The 16,496-nt window shown below is 50.9% G+C and overlaps 1 protein-coding gene across 3 annotated transcripts in view; it reads right to left on the reverse strand.

Moving 5' to 3' along the window:
• TSPEAR (thrombospondin type laminin G domain and EAR repeats) overlaps positions 1-16,496 on the reverse strand; it is a 128,955-nt gene that overhangs the window by 44,603 nt on the left and 67,856 nt on the right. For all 3 annotated transcript variants that reach the window (XM_019624997.1, XM_019624996.1, XM_019624995.1), the window contains exon 2: positions 7,990-8,210. In XM_019624997.1, the coding sequence (XP_019480542.1) occupies positions 7,990-8,088 (99 nt within the window). In that variant the 5' untranslated portion in view covers positions 8,089-8,210. The remainder of the gene's footprint in view (positions 1-7,989; positions 8,211-16,496) is intronic.

Genomic DNA, 16,496 nt, shown 5'->3' on the forward strand with positions numbered 1-16,496 from the left:
AGGGCTGGCAGCAGCTGGAGACACAGCAGGAGGGCTGGCAGCAGCTGGGGACACAGCAGGAGGGCTGGCAGCAGCTGGAGACACAGCAGGGGGGCTCGCAGCAGCTCTCTGGACAGTCATCCACCTGCCAGGAGGCGTCGGTGTGAGAGTCACAGGAACCGGGCAGGCAGACGCGGTGGCCATAGCTCAGGTCGCTGGAGCGAGCAGACAGGGTGGACGTGGCCATGGTGGGTGGTGGAGCTGGAGGTGAGCTGGGAGGAGGGTGTGAGTGTGAGTGTGAGTGAGTGTGTGAGTGTGAGGTGCTCGGCTGTCTGCTTTTATACCCCTCCTGGGGTGTGCGTCGCCCCAGCACAGGCTTGGTGAAGCCTCCCCTTCCTGGTTGGTGTTTAGTTTTGTGCTGTAGGTCAGCATCACTGGCTCATTGTCAATGCTACGGGCTCCTGCGTGTAGCTGGACAATTCTGACCTGTGTTTGTCCTCAGAGGACAGACAGCAGAAATGTTTTGATGGCTTTGCAGGAAGAGTAGCAATCAGGCAATCCTGAAAACAACAACCCTCTGCTCTATCCCATGGAGAGCTGCTGTTATAAACAGAAGCTCTACTCCCTCAGGGAGGAGGAGGAAAGGACAACCCCAGAAAAGAGAAAAGAGAAAAGAGAGATGTGGGCAGCTGGGGGCGGTCTCAGCTGGCCCAGCCTCAGGGGGATGCACTTTGTGGGCTCAAGAAGCCGGTTGTCATGGGAGCTGAGGAGGTGTGTGTTCACCGGGAGTGATCCTTGGGGCAGGTGTGAGGAAAACGTGTCTTTCTGGGGACAGAGACTGGCTCATGGGGAGGGGCTGAGATGCAGACCACTGCTAGTGCAATAGGAATGACCATGTGGGGCAAATGTCTTGGCCCATAGCACCCTGAGCTTTTATAGAACCTTCCCCATAGAATGCTAATGCTCACACCTGTGTCTTCTCCTCACAGCTCAGACTGTATCACCTGCATGGGGTGCTCAGGGGCTCCTGCAGTCTCTGCATGAAAATCAGAGCAGGGTCTCCTCCCTAAAGAACCCCCCACCCCCGCCAGGCAGAAGGCCATCAGGATACAGTGCCTGTGGGCTGTCCCTCTATTGCCAGTTCCTGGACACTGTCATAGTGAACGCACAGTAGCATGGAGACTTGTCCTGCGGACACCTGCACAGCATGTGGCATCCCGAGGCCCAGTGCTCTCTTCTACACCTGCGACCTGGTGATCAACGTCTGGTCATGGCCCCTTGTGTCCTCAGTGTATGGCCACTGTACTCTGTCACATCTCTGAAGGGACAAGGGCAGGGGCCTCTGGGCTGCAGAGCTCTGCAAAATTAGCCCAGGGTTCCCTTGAGGGCTTGTCAGGGGCCAGTGGGCTTCAGGGTCTGAGGCCTCACTGACCTCTGATGGGTGGGGCTGGGGCTCTGCTGAAGGACCACATGGCAGTCAGGTCACAACGGAGAAATCTTATCTCAAAAAAATAATGGCTGAAAAGTTTACAAATTTATTGAAAAACTTTAATCTACACACCCAGGAAAGTCAATGAACTCCAAATAAGATACATACAAAAGATCCACAAACAGACACATCACAGCAAAAATGCTGAACATCAAAAATGAGGAGAAAGTCTTGAAAGCAGCAAGAGGGAAATGAAGAGGCATTCACACGGGAGCCAACAGGGGGCTTCCGTCAGAAACGGGACCAGAGCCAGCGGGATGATATACTCAAAGTGCTCAAAAAAACCTGTCAACCAAGAATCCTGTATCCAACAAAACTATCTTTTAAAAATTGAAGGCAAAATATATCCCCAGATAAATAGAAACTGAGATAATTTGACATTATAATACATACTAAAAGAAGTTCTTCGGGCTGAAAGCAAGTGACCCCTGACAAAAATTCTAATCCACAGAAAAAATAACAAAGAGCACCAGTAAACGCAATCATGTAATTACAAAAGATAATACAAATGTATATTTTATTCTTCTATTATCTGATTTAAAAGCAATTAAATACAACAATATGTATATTATGTGTGTTGGGCCTGTAGTATATAAAAATGTAACATAGTTGACAATATCAGTACATAAGAGCAAAGCCGTATTGAGCAAAGGAAATTACTCCAGATGGCAACTTAAATCCACAGGAAAAAGTGAAGAGAATCCGAAATCATAAAAAAGTTAAGATAACAAAGGCTATAAATATGTACTTGCTCTCCTTTCTTCTCTAAGCTTCTTAAAAGTCATAAATGGGGGCCAGCCGAGTGGCTCAGTTGGTTAAGAGCTCACTCAAGAGTTTGAGCTCTGAGCAACAGCGGTTCAATGCCCGGCCCGAGCTGAGCAGCCGCTGAGCTGCCAACAGGTGGCAGGATGGCTCAGCTAAAAAAAAAAAAAGTTATAAATGTATGTTAATAATTATGAGAACGTATGGTCGGGTTTTTAACATTTATAAATGTAATATGTACAACAGCAAGCCCATAAAAAGAACAAGAAGGAACACAGTATATATAAAACGGAGCAGTGTTTTTATACGTCACTGGAATTGAGTAACTCTAAATCAGAAGTTGATTCTGATAAGTTAAAATAAGTATATGATCAGCCCTAGAACAAACACTAAGGAAAACGTTTAAAAATATAGTGAAAAATTATTTAAAAATCAAAATACTACACTAGAAAATATTCACCAAATGCAAAAGAAAGCAGCAAAGGAGGATGAGAGGAACACAACAAAAAGACACGAGAGACGCAGGAACAGAAAAGTAAACCAGCAGGCATAAACCCAGCCGCAGCTGATTCTCGCCACCGGTGCTAACCCTGTTCTATAAAGTCACGGCAAACACTGAGCCATTGCTCCTGGGGAAGTGCAGGGCTGGTGCCTGGGAGCCTCTGGTCTCATTTTTGTCAACTGCTCCTTACGTAACCTTGTTTTATGTGTGTCTAGGAAAAACGCACTGTGTTTTCCTTCACTCTCACATTTAACGATGCTGAAACCAGGTGTGTGGGTTTTCTCCACACCAACCAATACTCCAACACAAGTGGGGCATCCTACGATTCAATCCTGACATCACCCTGACATCACTGTTAGTGTCAGGCCCCACAGATTAAGAGCTCAGTCCCACAAGACTGCCCTCCACTTCAGATGCCAATTGCAAGTAGCAGGTGTCCAGGTTACCCACAACTTCTGTTCTACGTGGCTACAAATCAGAGGTTCCCACAGCCCCCTCCTCAGTTCAGTAATTCACCAGAATGGCTCACAGAACCCAGTAAAACAGTTTGCTTACTATTGATGGCTTATTACAAAAGATCTTTTAAAGGATACAGACAAACAGATGAAGCGATATATATGGAAGATCTGGAACGGTCCTGTGTGCAGGGGCTCTGCCCCTGCGGAGTTGGGGTGCATCACCCTCCTAGTATGTGGATGTGTCCACTCACCTGGAAGCTCTCCAAACCCCATACAATTGGGATTTTATGGAGGCTTCCTCAGGAAAGCATGATTGATCATCACCTCCATCTCCAGCCTCTCTCCCCTCTCTGGAAGATGGGGGTGGGGAGTGGGGGGGCGGGGCTGGAAGCTCCCAGCTTCTAATCAGGACTTGGTCTTTCTGGTGACAGCCCTCATCCAGGAGCCACCCAGAGTCTTCTTATGAGAACAAAAGAGGCACCTAGTGATCTATCACTTAGGAAATTCCACAGGTTTTAGGAACTCTGTGTCAGAAACCAGGGTCAAAGACCAAATATTAGCAAGAACAGAGGACAGAGACAGATTTTAAACACACACACACACACAGAGAGAGAGAGAGAGAGAGAGAGAGAGAGAGAGAGAGAGAGAGAGAGAGAGAATTTCACAATGTGTGTTTAATATTCATTGTTGATTCATTAACACTGAACTCACTTTCTACAGTGACATAACTCATGCCTGAATGAAGCTTATCTAATACTTGTGTTCCCTCTATAAGGCATATCATAGCCTTCTTGCACTTAGGAGGCCATTTTAAACAGCAAAACCACCAATAAAAAGCATGAAAATGTTGAAAATGTGGCACTAAATAGACAGAAAAAAGGACCCCGTCTATAGTATGAGCTAAAACAAGAAGGCAGGGTGTTTCCTTGTTCAGCCTCAACTGGGAACATGCACATCGGGACAGCAAATGTTTTACTGCTCTGTGCATGCCCAAGAATGACTATGAAAAAACATCACGAGTATTTATTTTGGTGTTAGAAATCAATTTTAGTGAGTAGGTAAATTTGCAAATACAAAACACATGAATATGAAGATTGAACATTGACTATATATTAATAATAATTTAAGTGTAAATAAATTAAACAATCCAACCATAAGGCAGAGTTGTTAGATTTAAAAAAAAGATTCAACCATATGCTCTTTATAGGAGACACATTTTCGATTCAAATATACAACTAGATGGAAAGTAAAAGGATATATATGCAAACAACAATCACAAGAAAACTGGAGTAGCTATACTAGCAGATAAAATAGGCTTTAAAACAAAAATTGTTACTAGACATAAAGAGGGACATTTTATAATGACAAAGAGGTCAATCCATCAGGACCATATAATAATTATAAACATGTATGCAAATAACAACAGAGCACCAAAATACATTCAACTAAAACTGATTGAAACAAAGGGGAAAATAAACAATTCAAAAATATTTGTTGGAGACTTCGATACGCTCATGTCTACAATGGATAGAAAACTGGGGAAGATCAACAAGGAAATGACAGACCTGAATGACACGATAAACCACCAAGTCCTACAGGACACTCCACCCAGCAACAGCAGGATGCACTTTCCTCAGAAATGACGTGGAACATTCTCTAGGATGGAATGTACGCTAGGACATTAAACAAATGTCAGTAAGTTAAAGAGGATAGAACTAGCACAAAGTACATTCCCTGACCACACTGGAAGGAAACTGGAAGTTATTAACAGAAAAACATTGGGGAAACCCACTGCTAAATAACCAAAGGGTCAAAGGAGGAATCAAAAGGGAAATCATAAGACACTTTGAGATGAACGAAAATGAAGACCAAAAGAGCAGAACATATAGAATTTGGCTAAAGCACTTCGGCTAAAGCTATAGGTTCCTATGTTAAGAACAAAGAAAGGTCTCAAATCAATAACTGGACCTTTCACTTTATAACAAGGGGGGAAAGGCAAACCAAGCCTAAAGCGAGCAGAAAGAAGGAAATAATAAAGAGTAGAGCAGGAAGAAATGAAATGGAGAATACAAAAACAATAGAGAAAAATCAATGAAGCCAAAAGCTGGTTCTTTGGAAGAAAAAAATGTTTAAATGAAAAGCTTTTAGCTACAGTGATTATGAAAAAAAGAGAGAAGACTCAAATTACTAGAATCAGAAGTGAAAGAGGGGACATTGCTAACAACCTCGCAGAAATAAAAAGGATTATAGAGAAATACTATGAACAACTGTGTGCTGATAACTTACATAAATTAGATGAAATGGACAAACAGGAACAAAATAACTTCAAAACTAATACTCAGGGAGTTGTAAAACATTGTTTCTGTTTTGTTAAAGAACCTCTAAATCAATGGGGAAACATCCCATGTTCATGTTCGTGGATCAGGGGACTTCATATTGTTAATTTAAGATGGCAACACTCTCCTAACCATCTATGTATTTATGCATTCTCTATCAGAATCGAAACTGACTTCTTAGTAAAAGTTGACAAGTTGATTTAAAAATTCATACTTCCATATGAATTACAAGGAACCCAAAATAGCCAAAACAATCTTGAGAAAAAACAAATTTGAAAGACTCACACTTCCCAGTTTCAACATTTACTACAAAAGCTACCATAATCAAAACAGTGTGGTACTGGCATAGGATAGACAACAAATATTTATTGATTTATCAATGGAATAAAATTGAGAGTCCAGAAATAAGCCCATACATGTATGGTCAATTGATTTCAACCAGGTGCCAAAAACGTTCAAGGGGGAAAGGAATCGGCTCTTCAACAAAGGGTTCTGGGACAACTGGAAATCCACATGCAGAAAAATGAAATTGGACCCCTACCTGATACCATATTAAAAATCCACTCAAAGTAAAAAAATCAAACACATAAATATAGGAACTAAAGCTATAAAACTCTTATCAGACAACATCGGGGTAAATCTTTGTGACCTCAGATTTGGCACTGGATTCTAAAGTTCATATGACACTAAAAGTATAAATAAGAAAGGGAAAAAAAGATAAATCTGACTCCATCAAAATTAAAAGGTTTTGTGCTTCAAAGGATACTAGCAAGAAAGTGAACAGATAACCCACTGAATGGGAGAACATACTTGCAAACCATATATAGATAAAGGACTTATATCTCAAATATAAAGAACACGTGTAACTCCACAATTAAAAGGAAAGTAATTCAATTAAACACTGCAAAGGACTTGAAAACACATTTCTCCAAAGAAGACACACAAAGGGCCAATACGCATATGGAAACATGCGCACTATTCATCAGAGAAATGCAAATCGAAGCCCCAAGGAAACACCACTTCATGCCCACGAGGGTGGCTGGACCAAAATCGTCACATAACAACAAGTGTTGGCGAGGACGCAGAGAAGCTGCAACTGCTGGTGGGGATGGAGGTGGTGCCGCTGCCCTGGGAATCACCTGGCAGCTCCTAAAACATGAACCAGTCACCATGACACTCAGCAGTTCCACTCCTAGGTATCAATCGACAGAAACAAAACGTACCCGTGGGTCCATACACAAGTGTGTATGTGAATGTTAACAGCAGCACTGTTCACAAGAGCCAACAGGTAGACACAGCCACACGTTGATCAGGCGATGAACAAACAACCGTGGGGGCCACACGGTGGGTAGGACTTGGCCACATCATCAGAATGATGTACTGATATGTGCTAAACACGATTAACCTTGAACGCATGGCCTCACGAGATGCCACATGTGATGAAATACCCTCACCAGGCAGACCCATTAGCGTGCTTAGTGCTGGGGGCTGGAGAGCTAACGCGCCCAGGGCTTGTCAGTGGGCACATTCCTCGCTGACCGTACTGGGGGCTGCATGGACCTCAGTGAGCTGGGCACATTACACGGATGAATCGTGGGGTGTGTTCACCATCCGTCCATAAGGCTGCTAAAAAATGGCTGAGCGGGACAGGGAACGGAAAGAGACAGCAGAGCAGCCCCGGGCGAGCCACGTATTGGAATTGTCCGTGGGCCGGAGGCCTTGCTTCCAAATATTGGAGTCGCGTTCAGGAGAGTAGCTGACAAGACAAAGAGTTTAACCTGAGAACTGGAACTCACATAAAAAAGGAGAAAACGGCAATCACAGAACTGAAAACGCAATGACTGCGACTGAACACTCAGCGGCTGGGTTTGACAGCAGATTTGATGGAACGGAAGAGGAGGGGGTTAGTGAGCAGAAGGCCCAGGAAATTCCGGACGGAGCCAGAGTCCACAGAGAAAGCCCACAGGAGGCTCCCAGTGTGGACAGCGCGGTCGGACGTGGAAAGGATTCGGCACACCTAGGAAGTGCATTGTCCTGGGACCCACGGGAATCGCACCGTCCTCCCCTCCAGGGGCTCCCAGCCCAGCAGGCGGACAGACCGTTAGCTGGCTCTGGGGTGGATGGGACTGTAAGTCACAGAGAATCAGACCCCAAAAAGAGACATGCTGTCACTTTACTGATGGACTTTCCTGCTAGAGGACGTCAAACTAAAAACTTGAAGCATTCGCCCTGGACTCTGACAGGCTAGCACAGCAGAAAAGTGATAATTGCAGGAATTCCCAGTACAGACGCCGAGCAAATGGCTACCCAGGCTCTGCCTGCACACTCAGTGATGGGGCCTCACTACCTATCAAGGCCATCCTTGAGGTCTGGGAGACCTTGACTGCTGCGTCGTGCCCTTCGCATGCTCTGGCACTGAGGACTGTGGGTCATCCTGACGCAAAGATCAGAAGTGTCACTGACCTTAGGGGGAAGACTGGGAGGTTTCAAGGTTACAACGATGGAAAATTCTTCAGGGAACAGGTCGCATCTGACGAAAATCTTCGATGCAGGGAAGCTCATGGCGTGGGGGGCAGCGGCCGAAAGCTGGAGTCCCAGTGCACCTTGAACCCGTGTCACGCTTATTCCGCTCGCAGCGCCATCTGGAGGGACTGCCTCTGCTAGGATGTCCAGGGGGCGCAGGTCTGTGTCAAGGAAACCACAGGCGGGTTATGCCAGGACGTGACGGGGCACCCCGCGCGCAGACGCGGGTCACAGCATGCAGACTCCCCCGGAGTCCCTATGGGCTGGTGTCACAATTATCCCCGGATAACCACCCACCTGGGCCTGCCCGTGCCCTGTCCTACCCACCCCACAACGAGGCGCAGGGCTGGGTGTGTTGGGGGACAAGGAGGGACAAGCCCCAGCCCCAGCCCCAGCCCCAGGGAGTACACGGTCCCCCTGGGAGACAGGCTTGCACACGTAAAGCATCTAGGGACCAGGAGGGCCAGGCATGGCATTCCCTGAGCTCTCGGCAGTGCCTCCATCGCCAACCAGGCATCCGGACGCGGCAATGTCACTGCAGCAAGACTGGCTGAGCGAGAAGCCATGCCAGGCGCTGCCCGGCAGATCTGGCCACTGGCTGGTTCCATCCTTGTGGACGCTCAGGAGTGCACGCTCGTTTTCTGTCTGTACTGGGGCTGACACCACTCCTCGTTGGGAGTGGCGCACAGCTAATATTTGGGGCGCTTGCCAGTTTCCAGCTGCTCCCGCGGGCCATCTGAGTCCATCTCACCCATGGCTGTCCCAGCTGGTGTCGCAGGGAGGAGTGATTGAGTCCCTGCCCTGGAAACCGTCAAAGCCTGTCCTCTGTGAATGTGGGTGGGACATGAGTGACCAGTCCAAGAGGACAGCTGCAGCTCCCTACACTGTGGCCTGAGTCACGGAGGAAGTGTGTACAGAGCGTGCGGGACAGGGACACGCAGCATCGGGACACACATGAGGCCGGCGGGAGAGTGGGCGAAGCCTGGGAGGACCTCCGGGGAGGGCATTGTGAGGAGCGGGGCAGACGCCTGCTCTGTGACAAGAGGCCTCAGTGCTCTGTTACAATTTGTGTCATTGAAATCAAAGCAGTAGGGCGTGGAGAGAGCAAGCGTCGCTTCCTGTGCTATGAAAAGAGTCGCTTGTGGAGCAACCCCGAAGGCGGCAGACACAGAAGCACCTGTGTCCTCTAAAGTCTGAATGTCAAGGGCAGGGGTCATGTGGAAGCTGCAGTGTGAGTGCACGTGTGCACATGTGTGTGCGCACGTGTGTGTGTGTGTGTGCATGTGCGTGCGTGCACGTGTGTGCGCGCGTGTGTGTGCGCGTGTGTGTGCGCACGCGCGCGTGCATGTGTGCACATGTGTGTGTGTTGGTGGTGGGAGTCCCAGGTGGCCTCGGGAGGAGTCAGGCATCCGCGGGGGTTGAGGGAGGGGAGGGAGTCTGTGCTCCAAGACCCTGACCTTGACCCAAAGCTCAGGCTGGCTGGATTCCACGTCCTGTGGAGCTGTGCCTGGTCGGGGACCCTGGAGAACTCAGGGCTCTGAATAAACACTGTGCACCTCAAATTCACCCCCCAAAAGACTGGGAAACAGTAGGTACACGGATCCCGCCTGGTGGTGGGCTCACCCCTCTCGGTTTTAGCTGTGGCCCCACCAGGATCCAGCCTCTCCTTCGGATAATGTGGGTCCTCTGGCAGGCAGGCTGCCCGGCTTCCAGAACACTCCACCGCCTGGCCGGGCCCCAGGCACAGGCAGTTAGGGCCCATTAACAGAGAGGGGTCCCTGAATTCCGCTCATCCCAGTGTGAGCCTCTCCCACACCGGGTAACTGAAACAGCCCCTTCCTGGGGTCGCCCCACCCCAATCCGAGCTGACACCTGCGGTCTTTGCTCTGACAGTGTTCAGGCCACATGCACGTGTGTCTGTCTCTGCCTCGTACACACACTCACACACACACACAGACACACACACACAGACACACACAGCAGGGCTTTCAAGGCTAACAGAGACTGAGCTTTGTATCTTCCTGGAAAAGCCACCACTGGGTGCAGAACGAGTGACGCTTTGCGAGTACGAAGTCGAGCTGTCTGCGAACGTTTGGACGCGAGCAGGTGAGAAGTGCTGCAAATGAATTCTTATCAATTCAGCACGTTCCTGGGCACCGGCTGTGTCCATGCTGAGGGCCCGAACGTGCCCCCTGATAACGGCCGAGCCACACATGCAGGACAAGACAACCGACCCACGGCCTCTCAGCCATCGGCCAAACCGGCCAGGACACGCGTGGCCAGTGACCACCAGCTCGCCTACGTTTTGTCCCCACTTCCAATTCAGGAGCAAGCAGCACAGCAGATACGCTCCCCTGACCAAGCGCGCAGGAGCTGCGCGTCTGGCGAGCGGCCTCAGCCTCCCACAGGCACACGGCGCCCCGCTTCCCACCTGCCTGAGCCTCCAACAGAGCCACGTGGCAGCGGCAGCCTCTTCTCACCTGGGAGGCCTTCCTGCACCCCACCAAGGCTTCTCGCAACGTCGGGTTAAGAAGCAAATAGTTGCGGCCTCAGGAACCTACAGTGTAGCCGAGATGTGGAGGCAGCTACGCTGACAAAGCTACACGTAAGGTCCCCATGAGACCTCACCACTCACAACTCACTGCACCTCTCAGGGCCTGTGTCCTCACCTGTCAGATGGGAGGGTGCTGACTACCCCCCGTCAGGGCCCAGCTGAGCTGGAGAAAGATCTGAATTGACAGTGTCAGAGGGGACAGTTAGCCCAGGGGAAGGGACCAGGGAGGGCTGTGATCACTCAGCGCCACAGCGTTAGAGGGGGCTGAACCACAAGGGCACCGACACCCATCGCCCCCATGGAAGGGCCCAGCGGGGTCACATGTGGGAGCCCCAGGACAACAGCCTCCTGCAGGAAGTGGGAGCGGAAGGGCTGGGCACCAGCCAGAGCCAGAGCAGCAGCAGCAAATCCCCAGAAGGAGGCCTCGGAATGGAACGCAGCTGTGGCCGGTGGGAAGGCAGCGCCCTGGCTGTGCCCCAAGCCTGGGGTGTGGCAGGAGGGTGACGCCTTTGTGATCGCCGGTGGCCGGGCCTGACAGGTCACGCACAGGGTTTGGTCAGGAGCCAGGCTCCTCACTCCCCGGGCTTGTTCCTTGGGGACGCTCTGTGCTGGGGCCCGTGGAGACGAGGTTTGCAGGAGGGGCCAACGGCCTTCAGTGGAAGCACAGGTGTGCGCTCCAGGCCCTCAGCCAGGTGGACACCTGGCCCGCTCCTCCGTGGGGGCGGGAAGGGAGAAGAACTAAGTGGCTTCTTCGCTCTGGATTTTGCTGGTTTAAACTGTGGCCCGGGGACCAGGAGCAGTTTCTTTCAAAGATTTGGGTTGGGGGACTAGAAGGGTTGCCTTATGTGACGCTGAGACCAACACTGTAGCCAGAGTGACAAAACAGTGCAGTTCGAGCCCGAGAAGGGACAGGTGGGGCAATGATGAGACGAGACCCCAGAGCTCAGAGGGACCCGCAGGTAGGCAGTTGGGTGGGCCCCGGAGCAGCGGGGAGGGACAGACGCCCCGGTGGTGAAGGGGGAGCCGGGCTTCTGTGCGGAGGGAGGTCCCGCTGAACCCCTCCCTGAACATGACACACCCCCCACCCCCACCCCCGTCAAGTCCAGGGTGGGTGAACAGTGAAGGCCCCACATCAGAGGGAGGTGTCGGGACTGCCTGCGGCCCGGGGTTACAGAGGACGTCTCAAACTCAGCAAACACAAACCACTGGAAAGAACTCGCTACATCTGCTCCCATCCAAACACGAATCCGTACTCAGGAAGGACCCCTGGGCAGCACCTATGGTCCCAGGACAGAACAGGAAAGGTGATTGCCACGCCCAGAACTGACTGGGGGGGCACAGGAACAGGATGCCTGAAGACCCACCAGGAAAACATAAGCACAATCCTCAGAAAAAGGAATAAAAAGCAGTCAACTTAAAAAAGAAACCCAGGGCCGGCCGAGTGGTGCGTTGGTTAAGAGCTGTCTTGGGACACCAGAGGGCCCCGGTTCAGATCCCACATATGAGGGCCAGTGACACTGCCCTCTACAGCTAAGATGCTGAACAACAGCTCAACCTGGAGCTGGGCTGCCGTGAGTCGCCAGCAGCATAGGCTGCAGCCTCTGTGGCAATGGGTTGCCATGGGCTACCGTGTGTAGCCAGCAGCCAGCGTGAGCGGCCAGCAGCCGCAGTGAGTGGCCGTCCAGAAGCCGGCAACTGATTTGCCTCACCCGGGAAGAGCACAATGATGGTGCCAACTTGGGCCAGTGAAGCAACGTCCTCCACAACTAGACTGAAGAACAAAAACGACAGCAACTTGTCTGTTCCCCTTCCCCCAACTCCTCAGCACTGTTCCCATCCCCCAATTCCCCAATAAAAATCTGAAAAAAAAGAAAAAAAGAAACCCAGAGGGCTCACACACATATGATGAAATGCTCACGTCAACAGAGTCAGAGAAATACAAATTAAAGCAGTAATGAGATGCCGTTTTTCTTCTATTATACTGGTTACAAAAGGACTTAGGAAAGAAATGGAAAGATGGGGCATGAACGGGAAGATGACGCGTGGCCCTTTGTGGGTCCAGGGCTGCTTTTCTTGTTTTAAAGGCGTCAAGGGGTGTGGACGAGGCCCAGCCCCTGGGCTCCCGGGAGCGGGGCCGTGCTCTGTCACAGCCTGGGAAGACAAAGGCAGTGTGATCAGCCCACCACAGGGAGGCCCCGAAACAGCAGTGACATGCACATAGCCCAGCAGATGCTGACAGAGCGCTGCCCAGACCAGCCCGGCAGGGCCTGTTACGCACACCAGTGTCTTTCAATCCAGAATCTACGCCTCGCTGTCCCCCAGTCTGCCTCGGCGCCTTGGTGTCAAGGGCCCTTACAAGGCACGAGCCTGACCACAGGACCAGCAGAGGGACCAGCAAGCACTGTGGCCCCGCTGTGTCCCACCGACGCTAACTGCCCTCTCAGTGGCTCGGTCTCCTAGCCACAGGAGATGCTGTCCCCATCATGTGTGGCTGTGGGAGGGAACGGGAATCTTGGGAGGCAGGCAGAAGTGGCCCCCAAACACGGACTGCCTTACCACGTCTAGGTGGGGAGGGGAGCCCAGCCGTCCCGGCATCACCCTGCGCTGGGCCACGGCGTCTCACTTCCCCCCATGTCCGCGGGAGGACCCGGGGCTGCCTGCAGGAAGGCGGGCTGCCAGGCTGGCCGAGCAGGTTTTTGAGTGAGACCCATTCAGCCGGGAAACAGCCGATGTTAAGTTCACTTCACGTAAATAGGCACCAGGGCATGGGGTGCCTTGATCGGCTGATACGGAAAAGTCCACACACAGAGTCTGGAAGAAGCCCACATGTCAGCCCCAGGCTGGCCCGCTCAAGCCCGGAACCTTCCTTTCCGCCTTTCTGAAATGTAGTCCCTCAGGTACAGGGACCGCCTAGCCTCGGGGGCACGGGGACGTTCAGGCGACGGTGCACGCCTCTCGCAGGGCTGGCACAGGCCAAGGGGGTAACGGGAGGCCATCCAGGACGGCAGGCTCAGGGGCCCTCAGGGTGCCCCCCGCAGAACCGTCTCCATGTCTCCATTGATCCCGAAGGCCTCCTCCTGGGCTCCTCTCTGCCAGGAGCCGAGAGCTGCGGGAGGCCAAGGCGAAGGGGCGGCCCCTGCCCGCAGGGGACCTTTGCTGCGAGAACGCTGCTCTCTCCTGCCAGGCATGATTTCCCCTGCGATTCAGCCAGATGCATGCTCCCTACCGCCTGCCCTCCTGGCGAGTGACCGCTGCGCAGCGACAAAGCCCCCGCTAGGGCCTCAGGCTGCCGCGTGGAAGCCCACACGCTCAGCTCGGCACTTTGGGCTGCACCTGCCTTCTCGTCCCATCGCTCGTGAGTGCCCAACCTGTCAGCCCTGTTAGCCTGACACTGTGGGGATGAGTCCAGGCGTTACGAAGTCCGAGCCGGAAGGAGCCAGGAGATAGGCTCGTTCAAAGCCTCAGGCGGCAGACCAGGACCGCGGGCACAGAAGGGCTTGGGGTGTGTGGTAGTGAGAGCTTCCGCTAGAAAAGGAGGGAGGTGTCCAATCAGCCATCGAAGCTGCGACTGAAGGAACCTGGAAAAGAGGAGCAAGTGAAACCCACAGCAAGCAGAGAAAGGACGAGAGCAGAAATCAGACCTGAAAACAAAAGAAAGAGTCAGTGGGATCAAAGCTGGTTCTTTGAGATCGGAGAAATGATAAACGACTAGCCAGTTTGACCGGGGAAATACGACAAGAATCCCTTAATCAGAACCAGGAAAAAACAGGGGTTATTACTAAACACTTTCAGAAATTAAAAGGGGAACCAGGGAGCTCTCCACCAGGCCTGTGCACCTTAACCTCAGGTGAGGGGCACCCACTCACTGATCAGCACAGAACCCAGACGCTCGCCCGGGAAGCAGCACACCCCAGGGATGTCCTGTATCTGGTGAAGAAAACTCCAGTTTCTTAGAAAATCCTGCCAATCATTTAAAGAAGACAAAATGCCAACTCCCTTCATGAGGGCAGCACGATCACAACCACAGACATGACGCAAAAACAAACCCCACAACCACAGACCAATATCCTCATGACTACAGGCGTGAAAATCCTGGGGGTAAAGCAACTCCAGCAACACATAAAAAGGAACACACGTCGCAGCCGCGCGGGCCTTGCCCGAAGCCCGAGGCTGCAGCATTCAGAAATCAGGGCCCGGGGCCACGCAGCACCTCTGTCCCAGCTTCGTGACTCCCCCATGAATCAACACCTATTTCCAAAAGGAAAAGTCTTAAAAATCAATTGATGTAACCCACCCTATCAACAGACTTAAAAAGGAAAATCTGTGACACTTGTACATAAAAAGCATTTCATGAACTCCGGCATCCAATCACGGCAGGACCTCAGCGATAAAAGGGAACTTTTCGCCTGAGGACGCTGACGTGGCTAACCCGCAGCTCACATGAGTGTAAACACGTGCCCCCTGTCCGGGCATGAGGCGTGCCTGTGCCCCGTCGCGCTGTGTGCCGGGAGGGCCTGGGGGAAGGGACAGCCAGCGGCCGTGAGCACATCTGGCTCCAGGCCTTGGTCTCTAACTGCCACCATCCACTACAAGGGACCATCACTCCTTGGAGAAGCGGTTGATTCCAGGGAGGGGACAGGGACAATTCAAGATGAGCTTGGTCCAGGAAGTGAGAAATCAGACAAAGGACCATGACAAAAGGGTCCCAGAGCCAACTCTGCCCCAATGGTCACAGTTGGAAAGATTTGAACGACAAAATGAATAACGGTAACACTGTCGTACAACTCAAGAAAATAGACATTCTTTAGTCCACACTAATAAATTACAGGACAAATAAGTAAGTGGAGGAGACGGGGCAGCTCCTTATAGAAGAGTTAATTACTAAGTGGTGGTGGGCTGCAGAAGGAGGAAGTCACCATGAGAACTGCGTGGGGACCGTCAGTGTTGTGGGGAGCGCACCTCACTCATATACCAACGAACTCAAACTGCTACAAAAAACAAATAATCGAATAATAACATTTGAAAATAAAAAGCTCAGGAAAAAGTCCATGTAAAGGCCAATTAATACCCTAGAAATGGCAAAAGACTGAAATGTGCTCCGAAAGATAAAACCAGGAAAATCTCTTAGTTGACAGAGCAAACGATAAACATAAAAAAAATGACAGAAAAGGTGAGACATATAAAGGAAAGTTTCAGGAGATCTGACATCAGATAGGAGTCACAAAAGCATGGACAAGGAAAGATAAAACCATGGTTAAATAGTACAAAAGCATTTCCAGAGAGGAGCCTTTACACAGAAAGGCTCAATGAGCTCCGAACACACAACATAGAGAAATACACACGCCTACAAACCAAAACATGAGGTTGTAGAACAAAAACAAAAACAGATTCAAAGGCTCTTGCAGAGTTAAAAAAAACAGTTAAACATAAAGAAGTGACAAATGACACCTGATTGTCATCAGAAACAGTGGACAAAATGAACACCACAACCAAATGGAAACCTGTCTTCAGGGTCGTGAGGAAGCAGTTATTTAAAACCAGAATTCGTGGGGGTGATCGGTCAACTCAGTTGGTTAGAGCGTGGTGCTGATGACACCAAGGTGCCGCTTTGATCCCAGCATGGGCCACTGTGAGCTGCCCTCTCCCTAAAAGAGTCAGCTGTGCCAAAGTAGCATGAAAGTAATGTGTAACCAATGACCATGGCTGTTCCCCAATAAAATTCAACACAGAAAATTGGGGCCGGCCGGGTGGCTCAGTTAGTTATGAGCACGAGCTCTGTTGTTTGTTTGTTTTTGTTTTTAGCTGAGCCATCCTGCCACCTGTTGGCAGCTCAGCGGCTGCTCAGCTTGGGCCAGGACTCAAACCGCTGTTGCTCAGAGCTCAAACTCTTGAG

This window comes from Hipposideros armiger, unplaced genomic scaffold (assembly GCF_001890085.2).
Source record: "Hipposideros armiger isolate ML-2016 unplaced genomic scaffold, ASM189008v1 scaffold_612, whole genome shotgun sequence".
Lineage (NCBI taxonomy): Eukaryota > Metazoa > Chordata > Mammalia > Chiroptera > Hipposideridae > Hipposideros > Hipposideros armiger.